General features: G+C 43.5%; 1 protein-coding gene across 2 annotated transcripts in view; it reads left to right on the forward strand.

The window, feature by feature from the left end:
• COL28A1 (collagen type XXVIII alpha 1 chain) overlaps positions 1–15,269 on the forward strand; it is a 148,798-nt gene that overhangs the window by 46,438 nt on the left and 87,091 nt on the right. For both annotated transcript variants that reach the window (XM_074986210.1, XM_074986212.1), the window contains exons 15-19: positions 5,621–5,689; positions 8,281–8,349; positions 9,116–9,184; positions 12,162–12,230; positions 12,931–13,002. In XM_074986210.1, the coding sequence (XP_074842311.1) occupies positions 5,621–5,689; positions 8,281–8,349; positions 9,116–9,184; positions 12,162–12,230; positions 12,931–13,002 (348 nt within the window). The remainder of the gene's footprint in view (positions 1–5,620; positions 5,690–8,280; positions 8,350–9,115; positions 9,185–12,161; positions 12,231–12,930; positions 13,003–15,269) is intronic.

A 15,269-nucleotide genomic window follows, 5' to 3' on the forward strand; every position in this document is an offset into this window, starting at 1 on the left:
TGCTGAGGACTGGCTTAATAAGAGGTTTTTATCTTGGTAGTATTATTTGTTTAAAAAAGTATCTCTTGAGAAGCTCTATGTAAAATAACCAAACACTGCTGCCCAGTGCTGGAGGAAACCTTTCAAAAGGTAGTTTGATTCTTCTTGCCATTCTGGGAAATTCTATTATAGGCCTGGTCTATACAAGGAGATTAAGTCGAATTTAATGGTGTAAATTGGATTTTATAATCTATGCATGCACAAACCAGGGCACAACAGGTCAGTTTTAAGGGGCTGTAATGATGACTTTTGTACTGCTGACTTCCCAATGAAATAACTGGAGATGTCAAATTTGCAAAGTCAAACGATACATGTGGAGGCTGCAGCTTTATTAAGATTGAGGTTATTACCGTTTAAACTATCCCACAATGTCCCTCAAGGTGTCCTTTCTGGTCATCACTCCACCCCCACTGCTCTCTAGGTGAGCTGGAAGTAGGTGACAGGAAGTGGGGTTTATCAATCTGGGAATTTTGATTAGATTTCCTTTCCTCTCTGGTCAGCGAGGTGCACAGATGTGTGGATCATGTCTCTGCAGCATGCCTAGCACACCTTGTAGCCATGAGTTCCCAGGGTCGCAAAAGGGCCCCAGCATGGAGCCATCAAGAGATCTTGGATCTCATTTCAAAGCGGGGTGAAGCAACTATTTTCATTCAGCTCAAATCCAGCAAAAAGAATTGTGATATTTATGTGAAAACGGCATGAGGCATGATGGCGAAAGAGTACCACAGGAACACTCAGTAGTCAAGATCAAGGAGCTGAGGCACAGCTACCAGAAATGTAAGACAGAGAAAGGTCGGTCTGGGGCACCTCCCCAGAAATGCTGATACTACAATGAGCTTCACGCTCTTTTGGAGACAGACACAACCTTTTCCCCCAAAAGCTGCATCAACACCTGTGGTTGTAAGAAGAATGCTGAAGTGCATCCTGATGAGGAAGGAGTGGACGACAGTAGGGTCCATTCCATCCTAGAAGTGGATCCTAGGAGCTGCTTATCGAGCTTGAACCAGTGAATCCTGTCTCCTTAACTCATGAGGAGGTTTCAGAGGCCAACCGGGAGCCTGGAGAGGGCACTTCTGGTAAGTGGGCTTTTTTTCTACTGATAAGAGTAAGTTGCAATCCTGTGGTGGAGAGTCTATGCCCCTTAGAACAGCTTGATAATGTACCTGCAGATAGAGCGCAGATCCTGCTTGGACAAGAAACTGAAGGTCTTAGACAGGCACTTGTGGATTCTCATCATGAGATTTTTGGAGAGACCTGATTTATTCCTGCTTCTGCAGTAAGACACCTTACCGTGCCGAACCACCAGAAAGTGATCAGTAATCTGTCTAGGCAGATCCCCTCCTCCCAGGGCAGTGTGCAAATGCACATGTGGCAGCCTCCACCCTCCTTCAAGGGTCGGTATACAGTTGGATGATTTTGGTTGTGGGAGGTCTTAATTTTGAACTCATGAAGCAGACACTTTGGAATTTAAAATCCAGGCACTGCTTTAAGTAGCATATGCTCAATGCAAGCCCTGTTGCCTCCCGAGATGGCATGCTTTAAGAATGCCATGAAGCTGCCATCCATTCCCCCATGGGACAGCATCTCTGGGACATGCCTCGCCAACACTACCCCCTGCCCCGGCATTGCATTTTGAAAGTTTTTTTCTTGCCAGGAACCGATGTTAGCTTATCATCATATTGACGGGAAAGCTCTGCCATGGAAGAGCTGAAATCATTCTTGGAATCATGCATTCTTCAGTCTTAAGTGTGACCTTGCAGTTGCAATATGTTCTTCCATAGAGATAGGCAGCCAGGATTTCTGTCACTAGGGTCACTCTTCCTAGTGCAGATAAAAATCTTGCTGTTGCTAATGACATGAATATTTCTAAATTTGTTTTATCAGCAAATGACCCTGGAAAAAACACAATGAGAGGGCCCAGTTCAGCAGATAGGAGGCTCCCTATGATGTGCAGGAAGAAGAAGAGCCAGAATGAATTGTTGGAGAATTCCATATAAGTACTTACAAAGGAGAAGAGTGAACTTTGTGACTGAAGGAAGAAAATGATGGACTCTCAGGAAAGAATGCATGAATCAATCAGGTCCTTTATGGGCAAGCAGACAGAAAAATTAATTCTGTGATAGGGAAATAACAATCAATGAGCTCCGTTTTGGGCTGGCAGACAGAATTAATTATGTCGTTATTAGAGAAATCACAGTCAGTGATCCATGCACCCCTGCTCACAAATGCCCCATTACATGCACCCCTATCTGTACACATTACCTTCCCCTTTTAGAGGCACAGCATCCCCAAGCCACTCCAGGCACCGCTGACACATGGTGCCCTTACAGCATTCATTCTCCTCCGCTGGATGGGGCACTGCATCCCTCAGCCACTCTAGGCACCATCATTTTAGACCTGTCACAACCAAGTCAGTCCACTCCCCAACTCCTGGCCCTGCATTCCCCAGTCATTCCAGGCAACAGCACAAGAGACGTCCCCCAATCCAGTCACCACAGTCCCCAGCTCCTGGATCTGCATCCCCCATCCAATCAATGCACCCACCCCCACACGTCATCCCTCCACACATTCAGCACCCTCCTATCAACAGGGACCCAGAATGAGGAGGAGAAGACCATGGAAAGCCCAGCTTCATAGACCCAGACAGTCGACAACCACTAGAAGGCGAACATTCAACAACCTTTCACCACACTCTTCTATTCATGTCCCCTAAATAAAACATTCCTTATTGTTAGAAGAGTTTTGTTTATTGTTTAACGTGCTGTGGGGTTGGGTGGGTGGGTGGTGACGGTTGTCTCACGGCTGATTGGGGGGTTTCATGAAGGGCACGGAAACAGCATATCCCTCCCCAGCATCCTGGGATGATGACATCAGAAACCTAGAATCACTTGTGGCAACTTTTTTTTCCAGAAAACACCAGCACAAAATCCCAAAATGCAACAGGGCTGCAGGAACTGTGGGATAGATGCCCACAATGCACTGCTACCACAGTCAGATTCAGGCAACCATGTGGGGATATACTAAATCGACTTTCTGAGCTGGTCAGGACACTCAGCTTTGACTTGATAAAATCTAGTGTCAAAATTGACTTTTTTCTTAAGAGTAGATATACCCAGCGATTATTTGAGTGTGACTTTAGGCACATCTGTATTCACAACCTAAAACCTAGTGGATTAATATTTCTACAAAATATGCTTCATGCAGTGTGGCATATAAAAGCTAATAATGTGCTGATTATTAATATTATTGCAAAATGCATGTGTTTATGTTGTATATGGAGTTATACATTCCTTCTATAGGATGTAGTTAAAATGTATTTGAACCAGACAAATCTGGGCTGTGAATATATTTTTTTTCTCCAGACAAAGGAAAGGATGATGTCTTCATCCAAGTGCAATCATGGCCAGTTGGCAATGACAGTCAAATGGCAGATCAGAAACATTAGGGACAGATTAATTTGAATTGTAGAAAGCACCTGTGGGGAAGAAACAAGCATGAAACCTTCTCCAAAAGACTCACTGGCACTTTGCTCCACAGCAGCAGAACATTTTAAGGCACTCAGGGTGGTGGGATAAGCTGTGGCACAACTTCTCAGAGGTCTGAATAGCATTCAGAATGTGAGGAAGAGTTTGTATTGGCATATTCCTCAGTATAAGCTACGATCAGCATCTTAAAATATATGAGTGTGCTGATTAGTAAACTACAAAAGCAGAACGCATAATGATTAGCAGTAGAACTTGAACTGGAATTTCACACCCCAGTCCCATATAATCCCCTTTCTGCTGTTTTGTACAAGAGACACACATAATACCATACTAACTGAGATATTTCCTTGGTTCCACAGTTCCCTGGTTCCTTAACTGCTGAAATGGGATCTTCCCCATAAACGCAAAGCTGTCAGACAGTCACTTTGTTACAACAGCAGGGGTCAGCAACCTTTCCGAGGCAGAGTGCCAAAATTTGACCTTTTGACCTCTATGTATGGTTTGACTGCTGGTAATCCTTTTTAAAATCACTAGTAGTCCTACTTACAACAGCTTCATTAATAAATAAATAAAGATATAGAGCTTTGCCATTTAGGTCATGATTTCCCAAACTGGGGGGGTGTGAAGAAATTCCAGGGGGGCCACAAGGAGGCCCAGCCCCCCCATCATTCCTCCCACCTGAAGAAAGATCCAGCCTTTGCTTCCAGCTCTCAGCTGCTGCCATTTTACATGGGTGACCTGGTGCAGCTGCTATAAAAAGTAAGCAGCCAGCAAATACCCACATGGAGCTAGCTGCCTTCTGCAAATGAGAGTGAGTGAGGGTTGGCGGGGGGGAGAAAAAGGAGGAGGATGGGGTTAGATGGTGGACTGGGGGTGCCTGGCTTTGTAGGAGGGTGGGGAAGGGGCTCAGGTGGGCGGCTTGCAGGGCTTGTGGGGCTCAGGCGGCTGGCCCCAGCAGAGCAGGGCTTGGGCGGCTGGCCCCAGAAGCATTGGGACTGGGCGGCTTGGGCTGTTGGGAATGTGGCTGGCCCCAGAAGTGTGGGTCTCAGGAGGCTCAGGATGATGGGTGGGCAGCTGGTCCTGGCAGCGTGGGGCTTGGGTGGGAGGCTAGCCTGTGGCTGGGGTGGGTGGCTGGTGGGTGGGTGGCTGGTCCCAACAGGACAGAGCTTGGGTAGTTGGTGAGCAGGTGGACAGCTGGCCTCAGCGGCTGGTGAGCGAGTGGGTGGCTGGCCCCAGTGGTGTGGGGCTTGGGTGGGTGGCTTTGGCAGCACAGGTCTCAGGCTGACAGGCGGCTGGCGTGGGTAGCTCTGGAGGCTGGCACAGGGCTCAGGAGCTGGCCAGCTGGGGCTGCAACAGGCAACCACAAGGCGCCAAGAAAAAGTATTTGTTCTTACTTTTAATTTAAATAATATTTTTATATCAAGTTTTTATGTTTATTTTAAATTACAAATTGAATTTTTTGGTAAAAGGGGGGTTGGATGATGGTAAAGAAGAGATGGGAGGGCGTTAGGGTTTCTCAAAAATCAAGAGTGGGTCGCAATGCCAAAAAATATGGGAACCACTTGTTTAGGTGGTGGTTGGTAGCATTAATTAGCTGGTTTTATATTAATCCACAGGCAGCATGGCTTAGAACAAGGTCCTGGCTGCATGGGGAGGAGGGGGGGCTGAGTTCCCACCACACATGCTACTGAAAATCAGCTCACCTGCCGCTCTTTACATCCGTGATGGGGGTTACTGACACCTGGTATATACCAAACTGTTCTATCAAGCACGTTTTACAATATTGAAAAGGTGAAACATCCAAAGTGTCCTGGTCTCCTTTCTGTTATTGCTTTTCCTCCTTCTTACTCTACCTAAACCTAAAAGCCCTTTCAGGCTAAAATAGTTCTAACAGGGTAAATGCCAACAGGGTAGTTTCTGAACTATAGCGAAGCTCCTTCCCTTTGTGACAAGAGACTCTTTTGATAGATTGCTTTGTTTGAAGAAACTGTTTCTGTGCAGACATATTCTATCGTGACTTTTTGTTGCTTTGGTTTAGAAATTCATATGTATGAAGTTCTAAAGCCAGTTAACTTCTATCAAAACTCTATTTCCAGGGTGAAAAAGGCTCAGAGGGCCCAGCAGGTCCGATTGGAATAGCAGGAGAATCTGTCAAAGGTGATAAGGTGCAGTAAATAAGATTTTTTTTTAAAAAATCACCTCTATATGATCCATGACTGAAGTACTGATTGTTTAATTTTTTATCAGCAACAAGAAGACTGGTGGCACCTTATAGACTAACAGATATTTTGGAGCATAAGACCTTTGCCCAAGACAGTTTATGCTCCAAAATATCTGTTAGTCTGTAAGGTGCTGCAGGTCTTCCTGTTGCTTTTGAAGATACAGACTAACTTGGCTACCCCTCTGTTAATTTTTTATGTGATCTAGAAGCAGTATGTAAACACCTTATACTGGATATGGGCTGAACTATTCTATGCTATTCTAATATTTATGACTGTCCCCCTGGTTAAATCTATTGATTGGTGACACATGCAGTTCAGGTCCCAGCTGCAGCCAGGCAGTGCTCTGAGCAGTTGAGAGTGAGGGGAAGAATTGGACGAAGGTGACTTTACCCCACATTTAGGCTACATCTACACTAGCATTCCTCTTTCGAAAGAGGCATGCAAATGGGGGAAATCAAAACTGCAAATGAGACACAGATTTGCATATCTGGCATCTCATTTGCATATTCTTCTTTTGAAAGACGAAAAGCAGTGTAGACATGGCTCTTTCCAAAATAAACCCCATTTTCGAAGGAACCCTTATTCCTATTTTTTAGGAAGAAGGGTTCCTTTGAAAACAGGGTATATTTTGGAAAGAGCCATGTCTACACTGCTTTTCTTCTTTCAAAAGAACATGCAAATGGGGTGTCAGATATATAAGTCTGTGTCTATTTGCATTTTCAATTTCCCTAATTTGCATACCTCTTTCGAAACAGGAATGCTAGTGTAGATGTAGCCTTAAACTCCCAAATCCCGGGACTGGCTAGCTTCCATTGGTTTTCATGGCACCTTTCCAGCATAACTTGGCATTTCTGTCAGCCAGGGATCACTTTGCTTTGTCCATGCCCTAACCACAGTGCAAGGAATTAGAATGCAAAGCCACAGTGCAAGGAATTAGAATGCAATGAATTGCCAGCCCTTTATCAGGTAGGAATCTCCCAAAAACTGGCTCAGATGCTTTATTGCCCTGTTGCCATAGTAGAGCGATACAAATGGACTGTATCATGGGAAAGGCCATGATTTTCCAAAACATGTGCTGACAATGAGATCATCTAGCAACAAGCAATGGATTCTCGCCCTTTTGAAAATAATGACACTTTTTAGACATCCAAATGTGTATTGAAGAGCTACTCTAGTGCTTAATTTTGAAAACTTGGGCTTAGAATCTGGTGTATGGTACTAATTAGCATGCAGATACTGAATTCATGTTCCTCTGCTGGCAAAATAAATTCAGCCAAAAGTCAGACAATAAATTCTCTTAACTCCTGAGAGACCTCAGCAGAGACATAGAAGTCACTTTGTGGCTACATTACTACCACATGCCATAGGTTGTCGTGGTGCTCTACATAACATCCTATCCCAACACTCTGAATTAACTCTTTCTACAGGCTAAATTGAAAAACTTATCCAAAATTCTGGTTAGAAGACAATGTGGAACCATCCCACCTCTGTGGGAAAATAGAGAAGGGCTATTCTGCTAGGTGCCATGACCACTGCTTAGGGGGGATGTGCAGTAGTCTACACTGTCTTTTAGGATGTCCTCATCCTACCTCCTCCCTGCAGAGTCAAGGCAATGTGTTTCCCAAGCATATGAACTACAGTTGTTCATGGTCTTTGTGCAGGGGTAGGTTTCTTGCATCCTTCCTCCCATCTCATGTACACTCAAAAGGCAGGGGTAATCTGTTATTATGCCTAACATTTCCCATGCATGGCCTTGGAAGTACTGAAAGATGCACATGTCATCTACATTGCTGCTGTTTGCAAGTTACAGGCATTTAGGGCACAGAGTTATGTTGAAAATTTGGTTCAATAGTGGCTAATACATATAATATGACCTGCAAAAATAGTTTTGAGCAATTTAAAATATAGCTGGAAGCCAAATATTAGCTTGGCTGCTCAAACCTCCATTACAGACTTTAGCTTTCTGTGACATACTGTAGAGGTCATCTTTCTCAGATGTATACTTCAATTGGCTGCTTTCTCATTCTAATTTCCTTGTATGTTGGCTGAAGGCAAGTTTCAGAAAACTTCTCATTGTATGCATTGCTGACATGTATTACTACTCTTCTTTATTATAACAGAATCTTGTTAACTGCATTGCTATATGAGTTGGGGGGAAGAATTATATTTTTGTTTGCTTTATTTTCTTTAAGTTGATGTCTATGAACAATTAGACACATTTTCTTAGTGACTTTTCATGTTTCAAAAAATATTTCAAGAGAATCAGGAACATATATGTGTATTGGTTACTATTGAACCAAGTTTTCAATATAATTCTGTGCCCTGAATGCCAGTAACATAACCAGAACAGCTATTTGGAAAAATAACGGCTAAGTTAGTCCAAATATTCCATATCCCATACCCTCTCTCTTGGTGGCTGTTTCTTTTGGATGCTTTGCAAGTTAATTTATATGGTAGAATGTGAGGAAAGCATTTCAGACCTACAATGATGTTATAAATCACTGATTTACAAAACACGAGGTTTCCTCATGTAGGGTGAACGGGGCCCTGAAGGACCACAAGGGCCTATTGGACAACCGGGAATTGGCAGTCAAGGAATCCAGGTAAATCTGACATTACATTCAGTTAAATGCCTAGTTTTGTCATAAAAATAGTGCATTATTATTAGATGACTGGAACCCAAACAAAATCCATTCGCTCTGTGTTGAAATGAATGGCTGTGTTGTTGATTTCAGTAGGAAAAGAGTCACGTCCAGCCCTAAATTTGGAGATACAGCAAAATTTAGATCTAAACCTATTGTCTGATTTTTTTAAAAAAACCACCACAGTACCGTAAAAATGCCAGACAGAACCCAATCCAAAGCTATTGACATCAATTGAAAGACTCATTTCAATCATCTTGAGATCAATTGAAAAAATGCATTCTCTGGATGAATCCATGCAGTAATCTGTCTAGCGGACTTCATGAGATCTCCACGTGGGATGATGCGTTAGGCAACATTTTTATAGGGTGAGTGCTCAGTGCCGATGAAATTAAAAACATTAACAGAGGCTTCACAGTGGACACTCAAAAACTGATGTATCTGAAGTGATGAGTCCCTATCCCCTCAGAGATGAGTGATTTCCCACTGTACAGGGGAAAACAAATATGCTTTCCCTGGCTTTCTCCACCACTACCCAGGAATCCCTTATGATCATTGGATGAAATCCACGTGTTTATGACTGAGGGAAAATTGAGCAAGGAGCTCCTGATTTGGCCCTAGAATAGGCAGACAGCTAGGTTTCTTTCCTTTGGAGTATATAGTTTATTGCCCTGGATAATGAACCATTGGAGTGTAGCTTTCATAACTTCTTCCTTTTTTTTTCAAGGGCATTCAAGGTCCTAAAGGTGTACCTGGACCAAAAGGGTCTCTAGGCGTTGGTGTACAGGGTCCGAAGGTAACTTTCCAGAGAATCGGAAATTGAAAAAAAAAAAAAAAGGCCACCCTGAGGGACCAGGAATATATCTCAGCAAAGTTAGACATCCCCCTGCTTTTAAAGCACATTTTGTTGTGGGAACAATGGAAAGAAGTCAAAGCTGAGCATTTTTGGATGAGGATCCATATTTGGACTTTATACGAAAACTCCCCTGACAGCGTGTTGTGTGGGTGGAGCACTTGGAGTAGAATATTAGTAGCTTGTTAGGAGCACAGGAACAGCTTTCTACTCTGGAAGCACACATCTGACCTTGTACTTCCTAAAAGAGAACACTTCCAAAGAGCACCTAATAGTGTATGTAGAGACCTTGTGGTGGCTTTTTTTTTTAATGCTGATTTACAGAGTGTTTGTTTGGTGGTGTATAGGCACTGTACATAAATGTCATACTCTACCGAGAAGTTCTAAACTAATGGCTCTCCCCCTGTGAATTCTGATCAGGTATTCAGACAACTTATTGTTCATATGGTGCTGGCTTTCATTCTTTTTCCAATCTGATTCTCCAGCCCTGAATCTTCTTCCTGGGAGAAGATGGAGGACTGTGTCATTAGATGCAAACATAAATGGAGAAGGAAAGAGTCAGCCTCACTACATTTACACTTAGGTGAAACGGCAGCCATGCTCATAACCAGAGCCACTAACTGGAGTGGTATTTCAGGGAAGGAATGTTCAAGGGCAAAGAGAAAAGGCGGGATGGGCAGGGGAACAAGTAATATGGCAGGAGCAGAAAATGTGAAAGGCAAAAGTAGACATTGTGGTTAAGTTCTTCCCCAAGAGGACAGGATGCTTTTATTGAAAGTAGCCTGGTAAATACTTCCTGCACATCTTTTTTTTTTTTTTTTTTAATGTAAGCAGTTGCTGTAGTTGCCTTAGGGTTGTGCAGGGGAGAACAGGTGAGCAAGAGATATGAAAGGCTCAAGTATGGTGCTGCTCAGAAATGGAATTCCTGATCCTGGGGCTCATTCTGCCATTTCAAAATTCGGTTTTGTTCCAAATCAGGCTGAAAAGCAAAAATGTCAACATTTCTGGAGAGGGAAAAATTTTTCTTGAAAAATTGATTTGGCTCGAGACATTTTTGTTTCACTATGTCAGAATATTTGATATTAATAATGTAAATTTCTCTATATGAATATAAAACTAAAACCAAAAGTAATCAAAAGAATACAGTGAAAAAATGTTTCACCATCCAAATAAAACTAGAAAGTCAAAAGGGTCCATTGACTTATTTCTATTGAAGAGTTCATTGAAACAGACAAGTTCCTGCAAGACAATTTATCTGACACTATTGCGTTTTCTGATGAAAGACTGTTTTGTCATCAATTTTCAACCATCTCTGATTGTGAATTTCTGCTTTAAACTGTTCTGTATTGGGCTGCCAGAGTGATAAAGCTTGTAATTCTTATAGCCACTATCATCATTGTCATCATCATCAATACAATGGGCTCAGCGCCCGTTGGTGTCTGATGCCTTTCTCACTATTTGCTTCCATCTTTCCCTGTCCAGTGCATAGTGGCTTAGTTTCTGTAGACTAGCTCTGCACCAGTCTACTATATCATCTATCCATTCTCTGTGGGCTCTGCCGCTCCTATTCGAACCATCCATTGTGCCAAATACCAGGGTCTTGATTTTTCGTTCGTCATTCATTCTACAAATATGCCCAAATACTTGTAGCTTCCATTTTATAACTTTCTGCAGCAGGTTATCTTCTGGCTGTATCTTTCTATATAATTCCTCCTTGGTGACCTTCTGCATCCATCCTATTCTCAGAATCTTTCTATAACAACTCCTTTCAAATGCCAATATTCTTCTTTTCAAATCTTTCATTATCACCCATGTCTCACATCCATACAACATGCTGCTGAATACACATTTTTAAGATGCTCAGCTTTGTTTTTAAGCTAATTGCTTTGCTTTTCCAGATCTTATCCATTGCCTTCAAACTTGCTCTTGCTTTCGCTGTTCTAGTCGCTACTTCCTTCTTACGGTCTAAATCATACGTTATGTTGCTCCCCAGATATGTGAACTTCTCTACGTTTTCTAGTTCAATACCATCAACACTGATCTTCCTTCCTATTTCCTTATCTCCAGATGCCATTGTTTTTGTTTTATTGATGTTCATAAACAGCCTGTACTGCTTCCCTTTTTCGTTTAACACCTGCACTGTTTTCGTGAGCTTCTCCTCATCTTCCTCAATGATAACTATATCATCTGCGAACCTCAAGTTGTTAATTCTTTTCCCGTGCACAGATATCCCTTCTACCTCTTCCTTGATCTTGTCCATCGCTCTCTCCAGATGTGCGATGAAGATACTTGGAGACATTGGATCTCCTTGTCTCGTACCTCTACTTGTTTTAAACCAACTTCCCAACTCCCTACCTGTTCTTACTGCTGCCTCCGCATTATCACTGATATCCTTCAACTGTGTCAGTCTGCTATCCACTATGTATGACTTCAACACCACCCAAGTCACTTTCAGATCTATACTGTCAAATGCCTTTTGAAAATCAATGAAGCAATTGTATACGTTCTTGTTCTTTCGTCAGACTTTCTCCGCTATCAGTCTTAGTGCCAATATCTGCTGTATGGTACTTTTATTTTTTCTGAACCCCGCTTGCTCGTGTGCTATATGTTCTTCTATCTGTGATCTTAATCTCTCAGTCAATATCATCACCAGCACCTTACCTAGATGACTCGTTATGGCAATCGTTTTGTAGTTCTTGCGTTCCAAGGTACTCCAATGTAGCCACTGTGTTAGATCATTAGGGGTTAACTCAATTGGTTTTGGCTCATTCTAGCTCATTCTGTGTGAGGAAATAAAATGGAAAACCTGCAACTGCTGCAGTTCTCTGTGTTTTAAACCTTCAATAAGCTGTGTTTCTATACAAATAAATAAAGATAAGACCTGTAGTCATGCTAAACAGAAATCCTTTTACATTACTAGGGAAAAGAAGGTGAAATGGGACAAAAGGGGGATCCAGGACCACCAGGAGATGGAGCACCTGGACCAAAAGTGAGCCCTTTTTTAAAAAAAAAAACTTGCATGATTTTCTGCAAAACATGTCTGACCAATTGTAATACAAAATTGGTTAGGTCCATGGACTTCACTAAGTCTCCACAGAGAAGTGAATTTCAGTGGTGTAAAATTCAGTGTCAACCATTATTCACCCTTGTAAACAAGTTATGGTGACATGATGCCATGGTGCTAGCAAACGGGAGAACAATGATCATGCAGACTGAATAATATATGTGCAAGATGAGCTGGGAGGAGCAAACAGAGCTCTCACTGAAAGGGCTGCTCATGCAGCCTGTCTATCACCCCGATACGCTCTCATCCCTAGGCTGAATTGCCAGGACTTCACTCTATTCTGCTTTATGTCCTTTCTCAAAACCCACTTCAAGGAGCCTTGCAAGTTAGTCATATATATAAACAAACAAGCAAAACCCCATGTAACATTTGTATTACTCACCCAGGTAAATGCATGGGAGAGGAGGGCCAGGATTGAGCTCCTACCTCATGTGCTGAAGAAAATCAGCTCACGTCCCACTCTTGGCACCTGTGCTGGGGATTTATTGTATTAATTAGGAAGAGATTATTGTTGGACAGAAATATTTCCCATTAACCACTATTGTAACAAAATGTAAGTCCCTTACTGTACAAATTGCATGAGTTTACTAAGCCTTTGGGAAATGAGAATTTGTTGTCTTTTAAGGGAGATCCAGGAACACCAGGAGAACCAGGAAAACCTGGAATGAGTGGACTAACTGGAAAAGATGGGAAAAAGGCAAGCCGGAATTTTTGTATGCTGAATGTGAAAGCTTTAGGCTAGATAAGGAAGATCAAATTCAGACCTCAATGCAAATTGAATCGCTCCCAAGAGAGCAGGTGCACAATCGAGAGATGTTCTTCCTGGGTGAGGTAGACACCATTACTTGTTCTTGCCTACAGGCTCTATTGAGGTAAGACAAATTTAAATCCAGGTAAGTTTCCATAGAGCCTCACTGGCAGAGTGACACTGGGCATTGAATCTGCAACTGTCGTAGCTGCCCTTGCAAGGGTGACCACCTGTCCAGGTTTTCCCAGGATCATCTCTTTTCTGGAGGTAGCTGTCTCAGGAGCTCTTGTCGGGGTGCTCAATACACGCTTCCAGCTGTCCAGTCTTATGGGTTCAGGATCACCTCAGATTTCCCCTTTTTCCCCCCTCTATTTTTGTACCTGAGAGGTGACCAGGGTTTTTTCTCTCAGAACACATCAGGATGGAGTTCTAGAACCCTTTTTCCCCCAGCTGGGGATCCCATGGCTGGCGCTGCTGGCAGGGCCTCACACCCCAGTCAGCTCCCAGTTGCAGGGCTACAGGGTCCCCTCCACCCACTGGATAGGGAACCCACGGCTGGCACTGCTGGCATAACTCCATGCCCCAGCTGGCTCCCAGCCATGGGGCTGTGGAGTCTCCTTGCCCCCTGGCCACGGTTTCCACAGCTGAGCCTGCTGACATGGCTCCGTACCCCAGCTGGCTCCCAGCTATGGGGCTGTGGGGTCCCCTCAACCCCTACCCAGGGTGTCCACAGCTGAGGCTGCTGGCATTGCTCTGTACTCCTGCCAGCTCCCAACCATGGGGCTGTGGGGTCCTGCCCATCCCCTGGCCAGGAATTTAGCACCTTTCTTTTCTAGAAAAAAAGCACTGGAGGTAACAATCCTAGATCTGTCCCCATCCATTTTGTACTGGCCAGCTCTGGATTTCTGGTGTCTCAGCCCTACCTACTATACACACTCCATCAGAGTGAAGACACAGACTTCTCGTACCACTGAACCCTTCTTCCATTCAGATATTCTGCCACCAGAAGATCTGAGTGGCCTTTGGTATCTAGGTTTCTTTGCAAGGTCTAGTTCAGTCTATCAGTCTGGATGAGTAAGCATGTACAAGAGCAAGGGTATAAGTCCACTTTTCACTTCATGCAACATTTTTTTGGAGATGCTATTCACAGGTTTGAGCATTGGCCTTCTAAAACCAAGGTTGTAAGCTCACTCCTTGAGGGAGTTGTTTGCGGGGTTGAGGGACTATCAGGGATGGTAATAGGTTCTGCTGTGAGGGCAAGAGACTGGTCTCAATGACCTCTGGAGCTCCCTTCCCGTTCTATGAGATAGCTCTATCTCCATATATTAACAAGGGTTTGCGCCTGCCATGTATTGTGAACACAAAGGGTGCGTCTACACTAGCAAGTACATTAGACATTCAGGTCGGAAGACTGAGTTCCTTCAAAAGAACCTGTGGAGCGTCTACACGTACATGGTGCTCTTTCAAAATTAGCTTTGAAAGAACTCCCCCATTCTTTTGAAGTCGGTCCTCCGTTCCCGGGATGGGAAGAGCACCCTCCTTCAAAAGACTATTTTGAAAGAGAGCAAGTATAGATGCTCTGCGGCCCGCCCTTTCGAAAGAGGGAGTCCTCCATGGTGGCAATCAGCTGGCAGGTGGCAGCGCTGCTCACAGCACAAGTGGAGCTCTGTGGCTCCGGCATCTGGCTGCGTCTAAGAATGCAGGCTCCCAGAAACCCTCAAGCATGAAGCTGAGAGCGTGCAGGCAGCAGGGAGCCCAGGCTGCTGCACAGCCTGCTCCCTGCGACGATGCTCCAGCCAGTGCAGTGCCCACCTCAGGAGGATCAGAGGTGGATTTTTCAAGAGCTGACATAAACATAAGGTATTTAACCCTTGTTTCTGTTTGTGAATTACTTACAGTCATGTTTATTTACTAATTTGTTTTGATTCAAAACTATTAAATGAAGGATTTTCCTGAAAGCCTTTCAGTCTGCAGATGGTTTATTACCTAGTTGTCACACCCATTGGTTCAAATATTTGCTAAATGGTTTTGGTTTTGCTCTCAAACTGCATAGCTCACAATCTCTCCCACAAGGAGCTTTCAAGACAGCTGTGCAAGCACTCCTGGTATTTCCTTTACGACTGTATCTGCAGAAAGCATTTTTGACAACAATTCATGCAAGACAAAACTCACTCCTATGAGTATTTACATAAATAAATACAACAAAAAGTTGCTAA

Source organism: Carettochelys insculpta, chromosome 2, assembly GCF_033958435.1.
Source record: "Carettochelys insculpta isolate YL-2023 chromosome 2, ASM3395843v1, whole genome shotgun sequence".
NCBI lineage: Eukaryota > Metazoa > Chordata > Testudines > Carettochelyidae > Carettochelys > Carettochelys insculpta.